A 15908-nucleotide genomic window follows, 5' to 3' on the forward strand; every position below is an offset into this window, starting at 1 on the left:
GCTTGGCATAGGTATAATGTGAACAGCCTTATGTATGAGTTTTCCATAGCATTTGTAAATTGTGAATATATAGCAGTTAATTTTGTTCATGTACATGATTTAATTTTGTCTATTAGAAGAATAACAATTAGTGACTTCTTCATAAACTGCCAGTGCTCGAAAAATTTTCTTCAAAGCTAGGCGCCAGCTCTGAAAATCAGGCGCCAGGAAACTACCTACTAGCAATTGTGCATACTACAGTGTGTTTCAAAAGTTGCACAAGCCAAACTTTGAAAATGTATATCATGAAAACCGTAAGAGATATTTACACCAGGTTTTCTGCACTAAACTAATCATGTACGCTATCACTGGGTTAATAAATTTACGTTAGCATGTATCCAAATAGAAGCAATTACATTATTTTAAAAAAATATTGTTAATTTGCTGAAAACATCTGAGAATTGATTTTCAACATTATAGGGTAAACATGCCAGTGAATGGACAATTAAGAACACTGAAGGAAAAAAATGTCTATAACTGTAATGGGAATGGTAGAAATTTTATTGAAATTTGTTTCTGACATTCCAAATATCACCTTTATTTTGAATAATAGAGACTTTCTTCCCATGGATCTGCTGGAAATTGTTTATGTACAAAAACATAGTAGAGTATAAAAAAGACAAGTAAATGAACACGACATCCCAGTTAATAAACACATGATGACCCAGTAACTGAACAGATTAAGATAATTTGCAAACACTGCAACAAATTAAAGGCCAACTTGATATGAATGGTAAACAAGATACTCAGTATGCAATTGTATATATTTATCACATTTTTAAAACTGCGTTCATGCTAAAAACAATAAAGTGCTGCTGTTCCATAAAACTTTAAGTTAGGCTATATCAATATGAAGATGAACAAAACTGACCAACTAACATTAAAATGTACACACACACACATATATATGTATAAATACAGAAATAATGACTTGTATCAAGCTGAAGAATACTGTTACATAATACACATTTTATCAGCAAAAGTTACAAACAGGTACAAGTTTTTCTTTTAGGAAAAATTCTGAAAAGTTTTTATTTTCCATCTCGGAACTTCGTAATTTCTTGTACAACATATGTTCCAGATGAACGACTTGCTGTTGCTGATATCATTCTAGGAGGGTCAATTCTGCACAAAATGTCCTCAGAATGGTACCATATCTTGTCTTCTTCTGCAGGCCATTCCCAGTGGTTTGGGCCACTTATTTGCATTGTACTTACTTCAAACTGTTTTCTCCTCTTGTTTTTAACAATACCAGGAAAGTACTCTCCTTCGTAATTGACAATCACATAGGAATTAATAACAATGCTTGCCACCGTGGAAGAGTTCTGAGAGTCATCTGACGGACACAAATTTTCGATTCCAATGCTGTCATCAGTATCATGAACAGAAAACTCACTCTCATCTGATGATGTTTCCGAATCTTCCATCATTTGCTTTCTTTTAGAACCTGTTTTGCTTTTCTTGTCTGTGGTGGAGCTACTGGCTGATTGCACGGCTTCTTTTACTTCCTTCTTTTTATGTCTTTCTTCTTTTTCTTGCTTCTGCTTGTGTATAATTTCATGATACTCTTGCCACTTGGTAGAAGTAATTGCAAAAGGCAACTTTCTTGCTCCTCTCTTCCTTTTCTTATCAGCACTTTTATCTTGTTTTGGCCAGTGAAGGTGTTCCTTCCAGACATCATCTGGGGTCTTTGGGTGTTCTTCAGAGCCATCTCTGGTGATTTCTTGGGATAATTGCAGAACAGGCTGAACAACCACCTTTGGGTCTTCATCTGGTATGTTTAAGATGCCATTTTCAGAGCAAGAGTGTTCTTGTTGTATCCTTCCACTCTGTTTCCCTACTCCATTTACCTCATTGGACTCTTCTGAGACTTTTTCCTTGTACTTGTGCCAAATTTTGTAAAGTAGATCATGCTCTGTAGCCATGTTCTCTTCTGATGATCTCACTGCAAATGACTGCAGTACTTCTTCTGGGAGTTCACTTTCCAAAATATTCAGAAACACTGCAGAATAACCATTACTGTGGACAGTAGCAGTTGACTGGGCAATCTCTCGGTGTCGATTTTGAATGCACTTATTATAGTCCACAGCATTTGGATCATATGGAAATAGTCCACTTTTAGCAAATGCTTTCTGTATCATTTCTTGACTGATGCCTGAAGAATCAAAAGCTTCCTTGAAAAGTGGAGAAAAGGTCACTTTTGTAATTGTCTTGTTCTCTTTTTGTTTCCACCCGCTTACACATTTACGCCAGGCTGATTTCAATGATCGGAATATGCCCACATTGCATGGTTGTAATACATGGGTGGCATTTGGAAGGAAACTGAAAAGAAGAATTCTCTGTTCAGAACAAAAGTGACTTAGTTCCAAGTTAATGTGGGATTTGTGACCATCTACTAAGAGAAGAACTGGAAATGTCACATTGCTTGCAACAAGCCATGGGTAGAAGCAGTTTGCAATGTACTCATAGAAAGTTGCTGCCACCATCCACCCACTCTCACTTTTCCCTGTAAAATATTCTTTTGGCACACTCTGAGCTACATCACGTGGAATTCTCTCATATGGAAAGATAATCATAGGGGGAACAACTTTGCCACTTGCCGAGACATTTACTAAGACAGTAATACTTTCTTTCTCATTTCCAGGTGCTACTGAATAAAAGTCTTTGTAGTTTTTTGGACCTAAAACTTTACCAGTCTTAGGACAGGTTTGGACACCTGTCTCATCAGCATTAAAGATCCTGTCACCATCCAACAAAATATCAGGACAGTTTTCTTCTTCCATGTAGTTCTTCAAGTCTTGGAACCATTCACGAACAGACTTCTCAGTTAAAGATGCTTTGCCTTTGGAAATGATTTCAGCATGTCTTTTAGCAATGTTAGGATGGCGTTTCAGAAAAAGTTTCACCCATTTTTCCCCAGGTCTATTTTCTTTAAAAGGATTCTTCCTCCCTGTTTCATCCATTACTTTTTTAACTGCATCTTGAACATCTTCAGGGTGCATAGGAATACCAACTTTTGCCTTACCAATAATCCACGATTCAAGCATAGATTCTTCTTCAGGTTGTAGTACTGGTGGTGGACCCATGCGTCTTCCTTCTATGGTTTTACCTGTCAGCTTATTTGATAAAGTGGCTTTGGGAATATGGAACTATGCAGCTGCCTTGTTCAGAGAAAGTGTGCGAGACCTCACTTGTTCAAGAGCCTGCTGCAGTTGATCAGGGGAGTAGCAGAACCGCTTGTACTTCTTCTTTGTAGTGGCCCTACCAGCTGCAAGCTGATTGTCCTCTTCATAGTCAGCCATCTGAGAACAAAAGCAAGAGTTAGTGAACTACTACTACTCCCACAGTAAGAGAGAGAGAGAGAGAGAGAGAGAGAGAGAGAGAGAGAGAAAGAAAGAAGAAAGTAAACAGATGGAAAAACCAGGAAAGCTTGATTCATAGTATCACTTCTAATAGGATATTTGGGTGTGCATTAAAAATATTAGCCATTTTCTCATATTAGACTAGATAACCAGCACCTTAAATGTATTGGTACTTGTGAAACAATTTGATTTTGTGTGTGAATCTATGCAAAGCTTACTAAATTCAAAACTTCTAACTTCATCCATTTCATTGTGACATTGGTGTGCATAGGTGTATCTGATATTTGGAGTGAATATATCTTTGACCTTGCAATCATGGGTATTTTTATTAATAAATACGATTACACCTGTAAAAAAAACACTACGCCTATCTTGAGCTAAACTGCTTCTTAATGTTCAGCTTGGTAACTTCTTTAACTAATTAGGACTATTTACTGGAGACACAAGTAGCTTAGAATTACTTCAATAACTAAATTTTGTTTGCATCTCCTAAATTTGTAACAAAGTTATTTAAAATCTCAGTTTGTGACCTCTCTGGTAACACTGTTTATTAACTAGATTTTGGTTTTTAGTGAATATGAATGAACACCAGTGAATGAATACCCTTGTTCCATTACTGGCTAGAAAGCTTTTTTTGATGATTCAGTTGGATTAGATCATGTAAAGAGAGCTACAGAGAAACAAAATTCTGGTTTTGCTCGGCAATAACAAACTACATAAAAAAACCAGTTAATGAACAGGTGTTCATTCATTGGGTAGTGTGCATTTTTCATTCCAGAGAACAAACCCCCCCCCTGACCTTGTTCACATTGCTTGAGAAACAATTTTTACAATAATAAACCAAGACCTCACATTTGTATTATAAAATACGGTGTTATAAAGGGTAATACTAACTATATATATATTAGGAATACAGTAAATCTAAAGTAGTGAAGCATAAAACTTACCTTGTTATTTTCTGCTGGGAAAAGCAATCTTACAACACATCAGATCAGTAGGCCATGTTCTTCTTCTGAGATCATTTGACGAGAACAGCCAATCAGGGATAATCTCACTTCCGATAGGCTACCGAAAGGACATATGTTGTTCGTTTTGATTGAAGGGTTTGTAATACCTTATTATTTACAGAAATATGTGCCACGTTCATTCACTGGGGGCTGTTCATTCACTGGCATGATTACCCTATACCAACGTAGAAATTTTCAGCGAAAAATGCAGGTTTGACCAGGACTCAAACACAGGTCTCTGATATACCGTGCCATTGCTCTAACCACTGAGCTACTGAGCCGGTCTGGCCTCACCTGATTTTTCGCTGTCACTGCATGGAATCTTCTCTGCCCGTGCTACCACAACGGGATCTGTTGCCTTTGAAATACAGTAGACTTGGATGTTGCCTGGTTCCTCCCAGTGTAGAGATGTTAATTATTGAAGATCAGGCACACACAGGAAATGTACAACGTAGAAATTTTCAGCGAAAAATGCATTAACATCTCTACACTGGGAGGAACGAGGCAATGTCGAAGTCTACTGTGTTTCAAAGGCAACAGATCCCATTGCGGTAGCAGTGGCAGAGACGATTCTACACAGGTAAAACAGTGACAGCGAGAAATGAGGCAAGGCCAGGCCGGCTCAGTAGCTAAGTGGTTAGAGAAATTGTACGGTATGCCAGAGATCCAGGTTTGAGTCCAGGTTGAGCCTGCATTTTTCGCTGAAAATCTCTACGTAGTACATCTCCTGTGTGTGCATAATCTTCAATAATAATACCAACTCTTAACAATTTGTGGGATCATTTGTTGGTGTTTGACTAGTCGTAAAACAGTTGCTTTGTGAGGTACAGCAGAAGCAGGGGATTTTTCTTGGAAAACCTCTTGCACATGAGTGTAAGAATGAGTAGTAAAATACTCTTCAGCACTGCACACGTGCTGCTCCAAAGAATCCGCCATGCTGAATCAATTAAAAGAACAGGTATAGTAGCGTTGAAAGTGAGCGAAGAGAATTCAGTGTAACCAGAGGCAGACTAGGATTCTCTCAGAGTCCAATTTCGGCACAAAATCTTTTTTATGATTTTTCACGTAAATGTATAGCCAATACTTAGGCACATGTGGTGTGTGTCTGTTGACAATATTTCAACCTGATAGCACTGCCATATATGTCCCAAAAATGACACTTTTTCACTCAACCCATAAAATCGCTTGAGTTGCTGTTTTAAGTCCACCTTATGCACAGTAAGGCTAATCAGGACTGAACCTACAGTTTAAAGTGGGATCTCTGAACCACTTGTGCTTCCACCGGGTATCGAACCCAGGACCCCTTGGTTACAAGGCAATGACGCTACCACTGCACCATCGAGGAGGCCCCAGATGCAAAGGGTTTAAAAAAAAAAAAAAAGAAGGTCGTATTAGTAGGACACCAAATCCTAAGAAAATGTTATTTCACAAATTGAGAAAAATGTTTTCTTTTTACCAATTTTTAAAATCTGAAAATTAAGAATTGTGGTTAAAACCTTTCTGCCTGCACAGTATCAAAATTTCATCATGACCTGACCACGTGTTTTTTTTATTTATGAAATTTCAATTAGAGCGATCATTTGCAAAACTTTAAAAAAATGGCACTTTTTTGTTCTCAGAGCGATAGAACTGCAACACCAAGGGTCCCGGGTTCGAATCCCGCTCGGGCTTGGTTGTTTGTGAATGTCCATTCATCAATTTCATCACTCATCCCAATCTTCACAAGTTAGCCAAGAGGCACAAAACGCAAAGTAAAATAAACTAAATCAATCAATCAATCAACCATAAAATCGCCAAAAACAAAATCCATCAAATATTGCACATGATAAATATTAGTCGCAAATGACATATTGACATGGCATCAGTCATCAAACACTTAATATGACCCTTCGATAATTTCTTACATATTTTTCTCATTCAAAAGTGCATTTCTGAAAAAACTTTAATGCTACCTTCCGCCAGTTATTAATTTATCTAAATTTGCTGTATGGAGATTGATTGATTGATTGATTTAGTTTATTTTACTTCGCGTTTTGTGCCTCTTGGCTAATTTGTGAAGATGGGGATGAGTGATGAAATTGATGAATAGACATTCACAAACAACCAAGTACGAGCGGGATTTGAACCCGGGACCCTTGGCTTCGCAGCGCGATGTGCTAACCACTCGGCCACAGGGTCCGGCTGCTGTATGGAGAAAACTGATAATTTTAAGCATTGAAACATCTCAATTGATGAGACTTTATAATGTAAAAATCTCTTATGGTTTTCATGATATAGATTTTAAAATTTGGGTTGTGCAACTTTTGAAACACTATGTATAGGAAGCTGAGCATCACGGTATTCAAAACATCGCTAAATCATTCGAGAAAAATTGAAATGGGGTGTTGGGTTGGGGGAAAAAAGAGTAAGAAATTATTACTGACACACTGAAATGTTCACAACGTTGATTTAAAATAAAAATCTGCTAACTTACGCTGTACTGCAATTTGAACTTAGAATCATCAAAATTTCATACATGTTACAGCAAAAGATCAGAGTCGCCAGGCTGAAACTTTTAGTCGCCATGGCGACCAGGATTTTTCGAGCCCTGTAAACTGCTATAAATAGGTTTATATATTTATATATATATATATATATGAGGTTTGGCTAGAAAAAAACCGGACTGATGCTATGAAATCTTTTATTCGGTTTTTTGTACAACAGGAACTTTATCTCCTTCAAAGTACTCCCCTGCACGATCTGTACACTGTTCCATACGAATTTTCCATTGCTGGAAGCAGTGTTGCCAGTCATTTTCGGAGATCATGTTCATTACATCCTTCGCTTTTCTTTGCACAGCTTCTACTGTCTCAAATCTGGTTCCTTTTAGGGTGGACTTCACTCTGGGGAATAAAAAGAAGTCACAGGGAGCAAGGTCCGGTGAATACGGTGGATGTTCTAACACTGGGATGCCATATTTAGCCAAAAATGTCTTCACTGACAGGGCCATATGGACAGGAGCATTGTCTTGGTGCAGAATCCATGACTTCCGTTGCCACAAATCAGGTCGTCGTCTTCTTACTCGCTCACGAAGGGTTTTCAGCACATTAATGTAATGATGTTGGTTTACAGTTTGACCCTCGGGTACCCAATGAACGTACAACATGCCTCGAATGTCGAAAAAGACATCATCATGGCTTTGAATTTGGACTTGCTCATGCGAGCTTTCTTGTGACGTGGCGAACTCGGGGTCTTCCAATGCATTGATTGGCGCTTTGTGGCAGGGTCATACGTGAAAAACCACGATTCATCACAGGTTACCACTCTCTCTAAGAATGTAGGGTCTGTTTCAATGTTCTTCAAAGTGTCCGTACAAATGTTCACTCGAGCTTCCTTCTGTTCCAATGTCAGGTTTCTTGGCACGAGTTTTGAACACACTTTACTCATGTTCAAATTCTCGTGTTAAATTTGTCGAACACTTTCTTTGTCTATTCCTGTGATTTCAGCAACTGTTCTAATGGTCAATTGACGATTTTTTCGAATCACATCACTCACTTTTTGAATGTTTGTTTCCGTTTTCGACGTGCATGGTCGTAATGAACGTGGGTTGTCTTGGATCATTTCCTGTCCTTCTTTAAACCATTTAAACCACTCAAACACTTGCGTGCGTGATAAACACTCATCCCCGTACACAGATTTTAACATGTCGTACGCTTCTGTTGCTGATTTCCCCAGTTTGTAAAGGAACTTCATATTGACACGCTGTTCCATTTTAATACTCAGCATTTTTCCGACGGAGCACAGACGCACGTTCCGCTTTGTCCAAGTGACACAGCAAAACTGAGAAGCCTGCACCCAGGGCAATTAGTCATTCTGTAGACAGGGTATGGTAGTATAGAATCATGCATTGCTCAACCTTCGCACATTCGTTGTTTGCCAATACCAACATCAATCCGGTTTTTTTCTAGCCAAACCTCATATATATATATATATATATAAAAATTGGAATATTGGAATTGCATTGCTCAACCTTCGCACATTCGTTGTTTGCCAATAGCAACATCAATCCGGTTTTTTTCTAGCCAAACCTCATATATATATATATATATATAAAAATTGGAATATTATTATGTCAGGCAATAGGTGATAGGCACGGTGGCATATGTCGGCGAAAAGACGAGAACTTTCTCCAGACAGATACCAAATGATGATGCATTCCAAGACCGTGTCTATCATCTATTGTCTGATGTAACAATATTACAAAATTTTTGTGAGTAGTATATATACATATATTGTCATGAGAAGGCGAACAAGCACCAAAAGCCTAAAGTAAAATCCAAGTTATCTCGAGCACACTGACCCAATCAAAGTGGCAACAATAACAAAATTCCTCTGGCTAGACAGAATCCAGCTTGCAACTACCGGGTCGGTCTTCCTGATCGTTAACAGGGAAGTAGTGGCACGGTAGCTTGCAAGCTCATCTGAAATACGGCACGTGGCGAGTCGGATAAGTAACCTCGTAAAAACATTGTCATGCAACAATATAGATATTTTTAATGCATAACTTCTAACTAGGAAGAGACCGTTGTTCCCTCTACAAACTGACGCTATCATACACTGTCAACTAACATCATGAAAGAGTTTTTGTTTTCCCACCTACACAAGATAAAAAACATTGTTTGCATTTCACAAAGTGTGTTACTTATCTATGCTATACAAGATACGAGTATCTATATACACACACGTGCACATTCACTGTGTGGGTCAGATTCTGAACAAATATATTTGAACAGGCATGACAGCTATGTACATAAAAGATGATTGCTTACAACCAAAGGTAAATGTGTGATGAGAAGTGAACAATGTGTACATTCAACAAATATTAAAACAGAACAAAGACCGAATACAATGGTCAACAAATTTCCAATGATTGATTGTTATAGTGAGGAGAATGGGTTGCTGAACATGAAAATGATGCTTCAATCAACTAGAGTGCGCATCAAATCTCCTGCATATGGCCTTGAAAGGCTGAACAGCACCAGCGAATCACAGACGTGCGGTGTTGCCTAGTTCAGAACCTGTTTCACCTCGCTACTGAATCGTGTACCTGGCGCTCGGATATAAATAGATTATTTCAAGTGTCAATAGTTCAAAATATTGAAAGATAATGAATTTGCGAGTATGTACGAAAAACAAGCGTGATTGTAGCTTATACCGTTCCTTCTGTAGAAGCAATGTTATTATAAACGTATTTGCATTGTATCGTTTTTGCTCTCCCTTCGTTCCTGCTGCATTCCGAAACTTTCCGATTAGCGAGGGGAACAGGGTACATTCGTTCCCGGTGATGGTAGAGGAAGTTGACGAAGAGGATACCGCCACTGATAGTTTTTCCGTGTGTTTAGTGGGTGTTTGCAGCATGTCATTGAGTAAACCAAGTGGTAGTGGTAGCGAGAGAAGAGAGAAAAAGTACAGTGTTGTACGAAGCCAGGCACGACAGGTGATTTTTTAGGTGTACAATTTTTTTAAAAAATGTTCGAGTGAAGAAGAGAGAAGTAAAATTGACTTTAAGAAGTGCCAGGCTCTAACAGCTCAAGCGTGTGGTGTCAATCAAGCTACCGTTTCTCGGATATGTTCGGGGGCAAAACAATGTGGATCGGGGCCTGCTCCAATGTTTCAATCACCTAGAAAGCACATTAACGTACCGAAAAGAACGACAAACTTAGATGACTTTGAAAAAGACGTAGTTCATAGAACTGTTTTTGAATTTTACAATCGTGGCGAATTTCCTACTGCCAAAAAGATAACGTACTCTTTACGGGACAAAATATCTTACAAAGGCTCTACAACTTCCACCTTGAGAATATTGAAACAATTAGGCTTCAAGTACAGGAAAACCAACGACTGTCGTAAATTTCTGATGGAGAGAAGTGACATTGTTACGTCAAGGGTAAAATTCCTTCGTACAATGCACGAAATTCGAGTGTGTGGTGATTCGAGACCAATCTTTTACCTTGATGAGACTTGGGTAAATCAAAACCACACATTAAAAAGTATTTGGCAAGATACCTCAAGAAATGGTGGGTTAAAGGTACCCGTAGGGAAAGGTAGCCGTCTTATCGTGTGTCATGTAGGTACAGCGAAAACGGGATTCTTACCAGAGAGTAAGTGGGTATTTTGATCAAAATTGACATCAGATTATCACAATGAAATGACAGCTTATACATTTAAAGACTCGTTTCTGAACAGGTTCATTACTTACTTGGAAGAAGGAAGCATAATTATTATGGATAATGCAAGTTATCATTCCGTAATAGTTAACAAAATTCCGAACACCTCTACTCGCAAAACTGACATTCAACAATGGTTACAGCAACGCGGAATAAATTTTTCACAAACAGAAACTAAAGCAGAATTATTACAACGTGTTCTGCCGTTTAAAAATCAGGACAAAATATATGAGCTCGATCAACTTGCTAATGAAAGGGGGCATCAGATTATACGACTGCCGCCATACCATTGTCAGTATAATGCAATTGAGCTTGTGTGGGCTCAAGTAAAGTGTCAGGTTGCCAATAGAAACAGTACATTCAAAATTGTGGATGTTGAAAGACTTGTTAACGAAGAACTTGACAATGTAACACAAGAACAATGGGCCGCTTGTGTTAAACACGCACAACAATTACAGGAAAACGATTTTGTAAAGGAGATATGTCGGGATGAAATTTTGGACCCAATTATAATAAATTTGAAGGACAGTGACACAGAGGGCGAAAGTAGTGCGGTCAGTGATGACGAGGACAACGACGGCAGTTGTTGGAGTGACGAGGAGCTCCTGGCAGTCCCTCTGGCATAATCAGGTATGTTTTTTTCTCCCATTAAGTTTATTATATGTTATATTATCTAATGTTCCGTGCTCTCCGTGACAAAGCGTTTCGCTCAACCACGCTGTCTCTTTTCCGTGTGAGATTTCGACATGGCACTGCCGCAGTGCGCTGCTATTGGCTATCGCCATATGCAGGAGATTTGACGCGCACTATAATTGGCTCTTAATTTTGAAATAATAGCACTTTAACAGTTATATTTACAAAATATATGCTAGGTATGCAGTAATAAATTATGAATTAAAAATTAGCTACACTAACAACATCTGGTATATTAACCTTTAGTGACAAGAGTGTATTCCCATTGAAGATGGAGGCTTTTCAAATTCATTTAACTATGTTTGCCTAACCTAACCTTACGTAATGTTTCTTGGGGCTATCGTGAATGGTTCAACGGATTTTAACTATGTTTGTATTTTTGGTTGGAAACACTGCATACCCAATGAACATCGACTAAACACAAGCACAACGTGCGATGATCTAGGAAGGTGTACTCGTCAAAGGCTATTGTGTGTCAGAGAATTAATTTCCAACAAAAAACATGAATTTCCACTATGATATATTCCCACATGACAGAAAACACCTTCCAGGTGTTAGCCAATGCTACAGGAACTTATTACCATAAGTAGTTTCTTCTGTAAAAATGAAGAAATCTGTTTGGGTGATAGTAAATATTTACTGTTATAAGTTTACAGGTTTGTAGTGACATATTTTACAACTAGCTAAAAAAAATTGCATGATGTAACTAACAGTCAAGAGACAGATATTGGCCAATCCCAGTGGACACTTATTTCATAGTGTTCAGATACAATTTGAACCCTAGCTTGCATAGGGGATGATTGAATGCATCTCATTCAATACACTCATGCCAGTGACAGTGTACAATTGGTTGGTAATGATGGTAATTATTGTAATCATTATATTTAATAAAAGACCACACTTCTAGAAAAAAGCATTAATAAAAAATTGTTATGGATTTTGTGAGTTTCAGTGAATCGTGCAATAATTGGTTATTATATATTTATTAATGATAGTAATTTTTGTAATTATTATAATTAATAAATAACTACACATATACAAGCAGCAAAGAAAGCAGTGATTCAATAATAAAATGGTTTCTTGAATTTTAGTGATAAAAAAAAGTGTGGGCCTGTGAGCCGATCCCTGGTATGTAAGTTACTTGTACGGCACAGGTAAGCAAGGGTTAAAAGTAAATGTGTAGAACTGATGACCACATCTGACCACGAAATGGACTTAAAACAAGCTACTACATGTTTGTCTCAATTTAAATGTTGATGTCATAAAATATTAAACAAATGTTAATATCAAAACATTCAATGTTTCGGGACAATTAAAAATCTTTACTGATCACAACACATGCAGAAGTATACGAATTACGTGAATGTGTGTGTGTATATATATCCTATTTAACGGAACTTTGAGACAGAAGCGACACGTGGTTCTTGTAAACCAACCCTTAGAAGTAAAGGTAACAGTATGGTATAAGGAAAACACATTTCACTCATTCAATTAGTTATTTTTTACATTCGTACTTACCTATTATGCATTGCGAAATATTGTTTAAGGTGGGATTTCGATTTTCTCATGAAAATAGCTTCAATTTTCCACATATCGAGTAATTATTGTTCGTTCCTCTCACACACAATATGGCGGAGAAATCTTGACTAGCGTTGTCGATGATCAGTGGGTTTGCAGTGTTGCAACCTTCTTCACCGAAAAATGCCTACTTTAGTGTTCGAAAACCCCACAAACCATGCAAGTGTAGCCCCACAAACCAATCATAAATACAAAAACCATTCATAAATAGCCCCATGAACCATGTACGCAAGGTTAGGTTAGGTTCTGTGAGGTTAGGCAAACATAGTTAAAAATGTCATGTTCTGGCAAAACAATGGCGAGTTTGGAAACACTGACTAGGGGTTACATCATTGAACACACGGAGCATTTGGTTCACGTAGTCGAACATAATGGAGGCAAGAGCTTTTGTGCATCGGAGAGACATTAATATCGAAAAATACATGATTTACCGGCCGAATAAGTTGAACGAAGGGAGAAAACACTTCCACGAGCTTTCAAAAGTCTACAGCAACTCAGTTCCATAAGTATTTTTTCCTGTAAATTTTAAGAAATGTGTTTTCCCTATACCATACTGTTACCGAAGTAAATGCAACCTTTTGAACCAAAGCAACATAAGCTGCAAGTGTAATACTTCCACGATAATTTTCAGTATTCTAAATTACTTCCTAGTACTACTTTTAAAGTTGCGAAAAATCATTAAACATTCGGTACTGTTACCAGTCTTTCAAATGAAACATGAGATCTTCTCAGTTCCTGGGAAATATTATTTCCACACACTTTTTTTTCACTATAAAGGAATATTGGCCTCATTTCTTTGGCTGTTGAATGTATTTGTAAAATGAAACCATCTTTTTGTATTCTCGTATTTTTCTTTTTTCAAGAATTATATTCTTTCATTCCTTATACTGTGTATTCCGAAATAAAAGTAAAAAAACGGCCTAAAAATTAATACTTAACATGTAGTATAAGAACAAGTACGAATTTTACGATTTCAGATTTGGGAGCCATCTCGAGTCTATTTAATATTTATAATAAATCTATACATTAATACAATCAACGCTGTTGTCCATTTTGTGTATCAGATCTTTACATGGATATACAATTTCGAAATTTTAAATCTTTTTCCAAAATGAAGCTTCATATTGAAAAACATGTGACCTTTTTTTGTTCCAAAAATCGTCCATTTTTTTGTTTAAATAAAAGTAAAGATATTTCCGTCTTTGCTAGTTGTCAAACAGTTCTGTGAAATTACAAAAAATATTTAATGACTTTTCGCGAGGACAATTCAACTGAGAATTCTCAGACCACACAATAATAGATAAAGGACGTAACACCTTACAAGTTAGCGTACATATCAAACATGCATACGGAAAAGTATACAGCATCACATATTTGTAATTTTCTGGTTTTTTAAATAATAGGCTCCTTCTTTAAATGCAGTTAGATAATGTGTAATAGAATTGCACTGAAAGATATAGCAAAAATTAAAAGCAAAAACTCTTTATTTACTCACCTACAAGCCCACCTAGCAGAAAACAAACTATCTGACATATAAACAATATGCTCACAAGAATTGCTAGTTTTCTACCACTCAGGTTTTCCAATATAGCTCCAGCCATTTCTTTCAAATTTAATAAGAAAAATCACATCACACGATGTAACACTCCCTTGCTCCTTTATTTACTGCCTTGTCTTGTCTTTGTCTTGTTGGCTCCTTCCGCCGGGATGAAGGCAGTCTCAGCCACGGATCTCCCTTATCGCACCACACTTGAACAACATTGCATCCAGACGTCACCGGGCAGATCTTTCTAATGTTAGGCTAAATGACTAAGTTGTTGATCTAGGTTAGTTAGGTATAGTCATCTTAGCATAGATATTAATCTTTCAGTATATCTATGCTAACAGAACCAAATCTAACAGTCTAAATCTATTAAACGCAGGTATTTCTCATCTGACGTCAGAACACAAGGTTGCTCAAGTGTTGTGCAATAAAAGAGACCCCTCAGTCATTGGGTCTGGGAATGGTTGCCATCCTCTTATTTTCTCGCAAAAAGAAGAAAGGCGAATGAGGCTGTTTATTGCCAAACTTTTTCGTTAGAGGCCTAAAGAATTTCGTTTGTCATCTGGTTGCCCTAAGCTTTACATTGAAGCGCCACAAGATGGCTATTCAAACGTTATTTTCAATGAAGGTAAGAATTTCTCATATAAATCGATAACAAAAATACGTTTAGCACATCTTTAAGATGATGAAACAAGTCATAAGTTTCAGAAAATTACATTCATCTGAACCTACGAGTTAATAAAATAAAGCGCAACGGCAGGGTAGCTAAGATGGGCTAAATATAGTAATAGTGGTCCCGGGTTTGATACGCGGTGGAGGCACATAGTGGTTCGGATCCCACTTTAAACTGTAGGTCCAGTCCCGATTAGCCTTACTGTGCATAAAGTGGACTTCAGGGACGTCGGAACCGGGGGGCAGAGGGCATCATGCCCCCCACTCATCGTCGAGGAGGGCAACATGGTATTTTTGCCCCTCCCCCCCCCCCCGTCGCGCCATAAAATATTGTACTATCTCTTTCTGCTAATTTTTGGTTCTAAAGATAATTTGAAAATATAATTTTCCACTCGTCAAATGAACGTGGGCTGAAGTTTCCGCTAACAGCAAGAACAAGAATAGAAGTACTTGACTGACAGATTCTGGAGATTAGGAATGGCAGTTTCGTCTTTTCAAAGCAAGTGCAATCGTGAATTGTCCCTCCTAGGAATTCGCTCTTCCTGTTCCACCAGGTTTTCTACAAATGCCCTAGCTCGTAACAATACTCCAGGGAGTGGGACAGGTCGGTGCACTCAAATAAGAACGGTCTGTAGTTCCGAAATAGATCCAAGGAGGCATATTTCCGCGAAACAGGTGTTTCCTTTGAAGAATTCCTGGCCTCGCTCTCTCTGCATCCCTCCTGCTGTTGCATGTCCACAACCTCCTTGTCAGGAAAACTTTGTCCAGATGGGCGCTTTGTCTCGAATCCACGACTTTTGCGACACCG

General features: G+C 37.9%; 1 protein-coding gene across 1 annotated transcript in view; it reads right to left on the reverse strand.

Annotated features, from left to right (window-relative positions):
- The window catches only part of wls (Wnt ligand secretion mediator), a 126075-nt gene extending 111493 nt beyond the window's left edge, over positions 1-14582 (reverse strand). Inside the window, exon 1 of the mRNA XM_083117468.1 lies at positions 14381-14582. Coding sequence (XP_082973594.1) covers positions 14381-14486 — 106 coding nt within the window. The 5' untranslated portion in view covers positions 14487-14582. The remainder of the gene's footprint in view (positions 1-14380) is intronic.
- Between the last annotated feature and the right edge of the window lie 1326 nt (positions 14583-15908).

The sequence above is a fragment of the Lepisma saccharinum genome, chromosome 2 (genome assembly GCF_977018435.1).
Source record: "Lepisma saccharinum chromosome 2, izLepSacc3.1, whole genome shotgun sequence".
NCBI classification, from domain to species: domain Eukaryota; kingdom Metazoa; phylum Arthropoda; class Insecta; order Zygentoma; family Lepismatidae; genus Lepisma; species Lepisma saccharinum.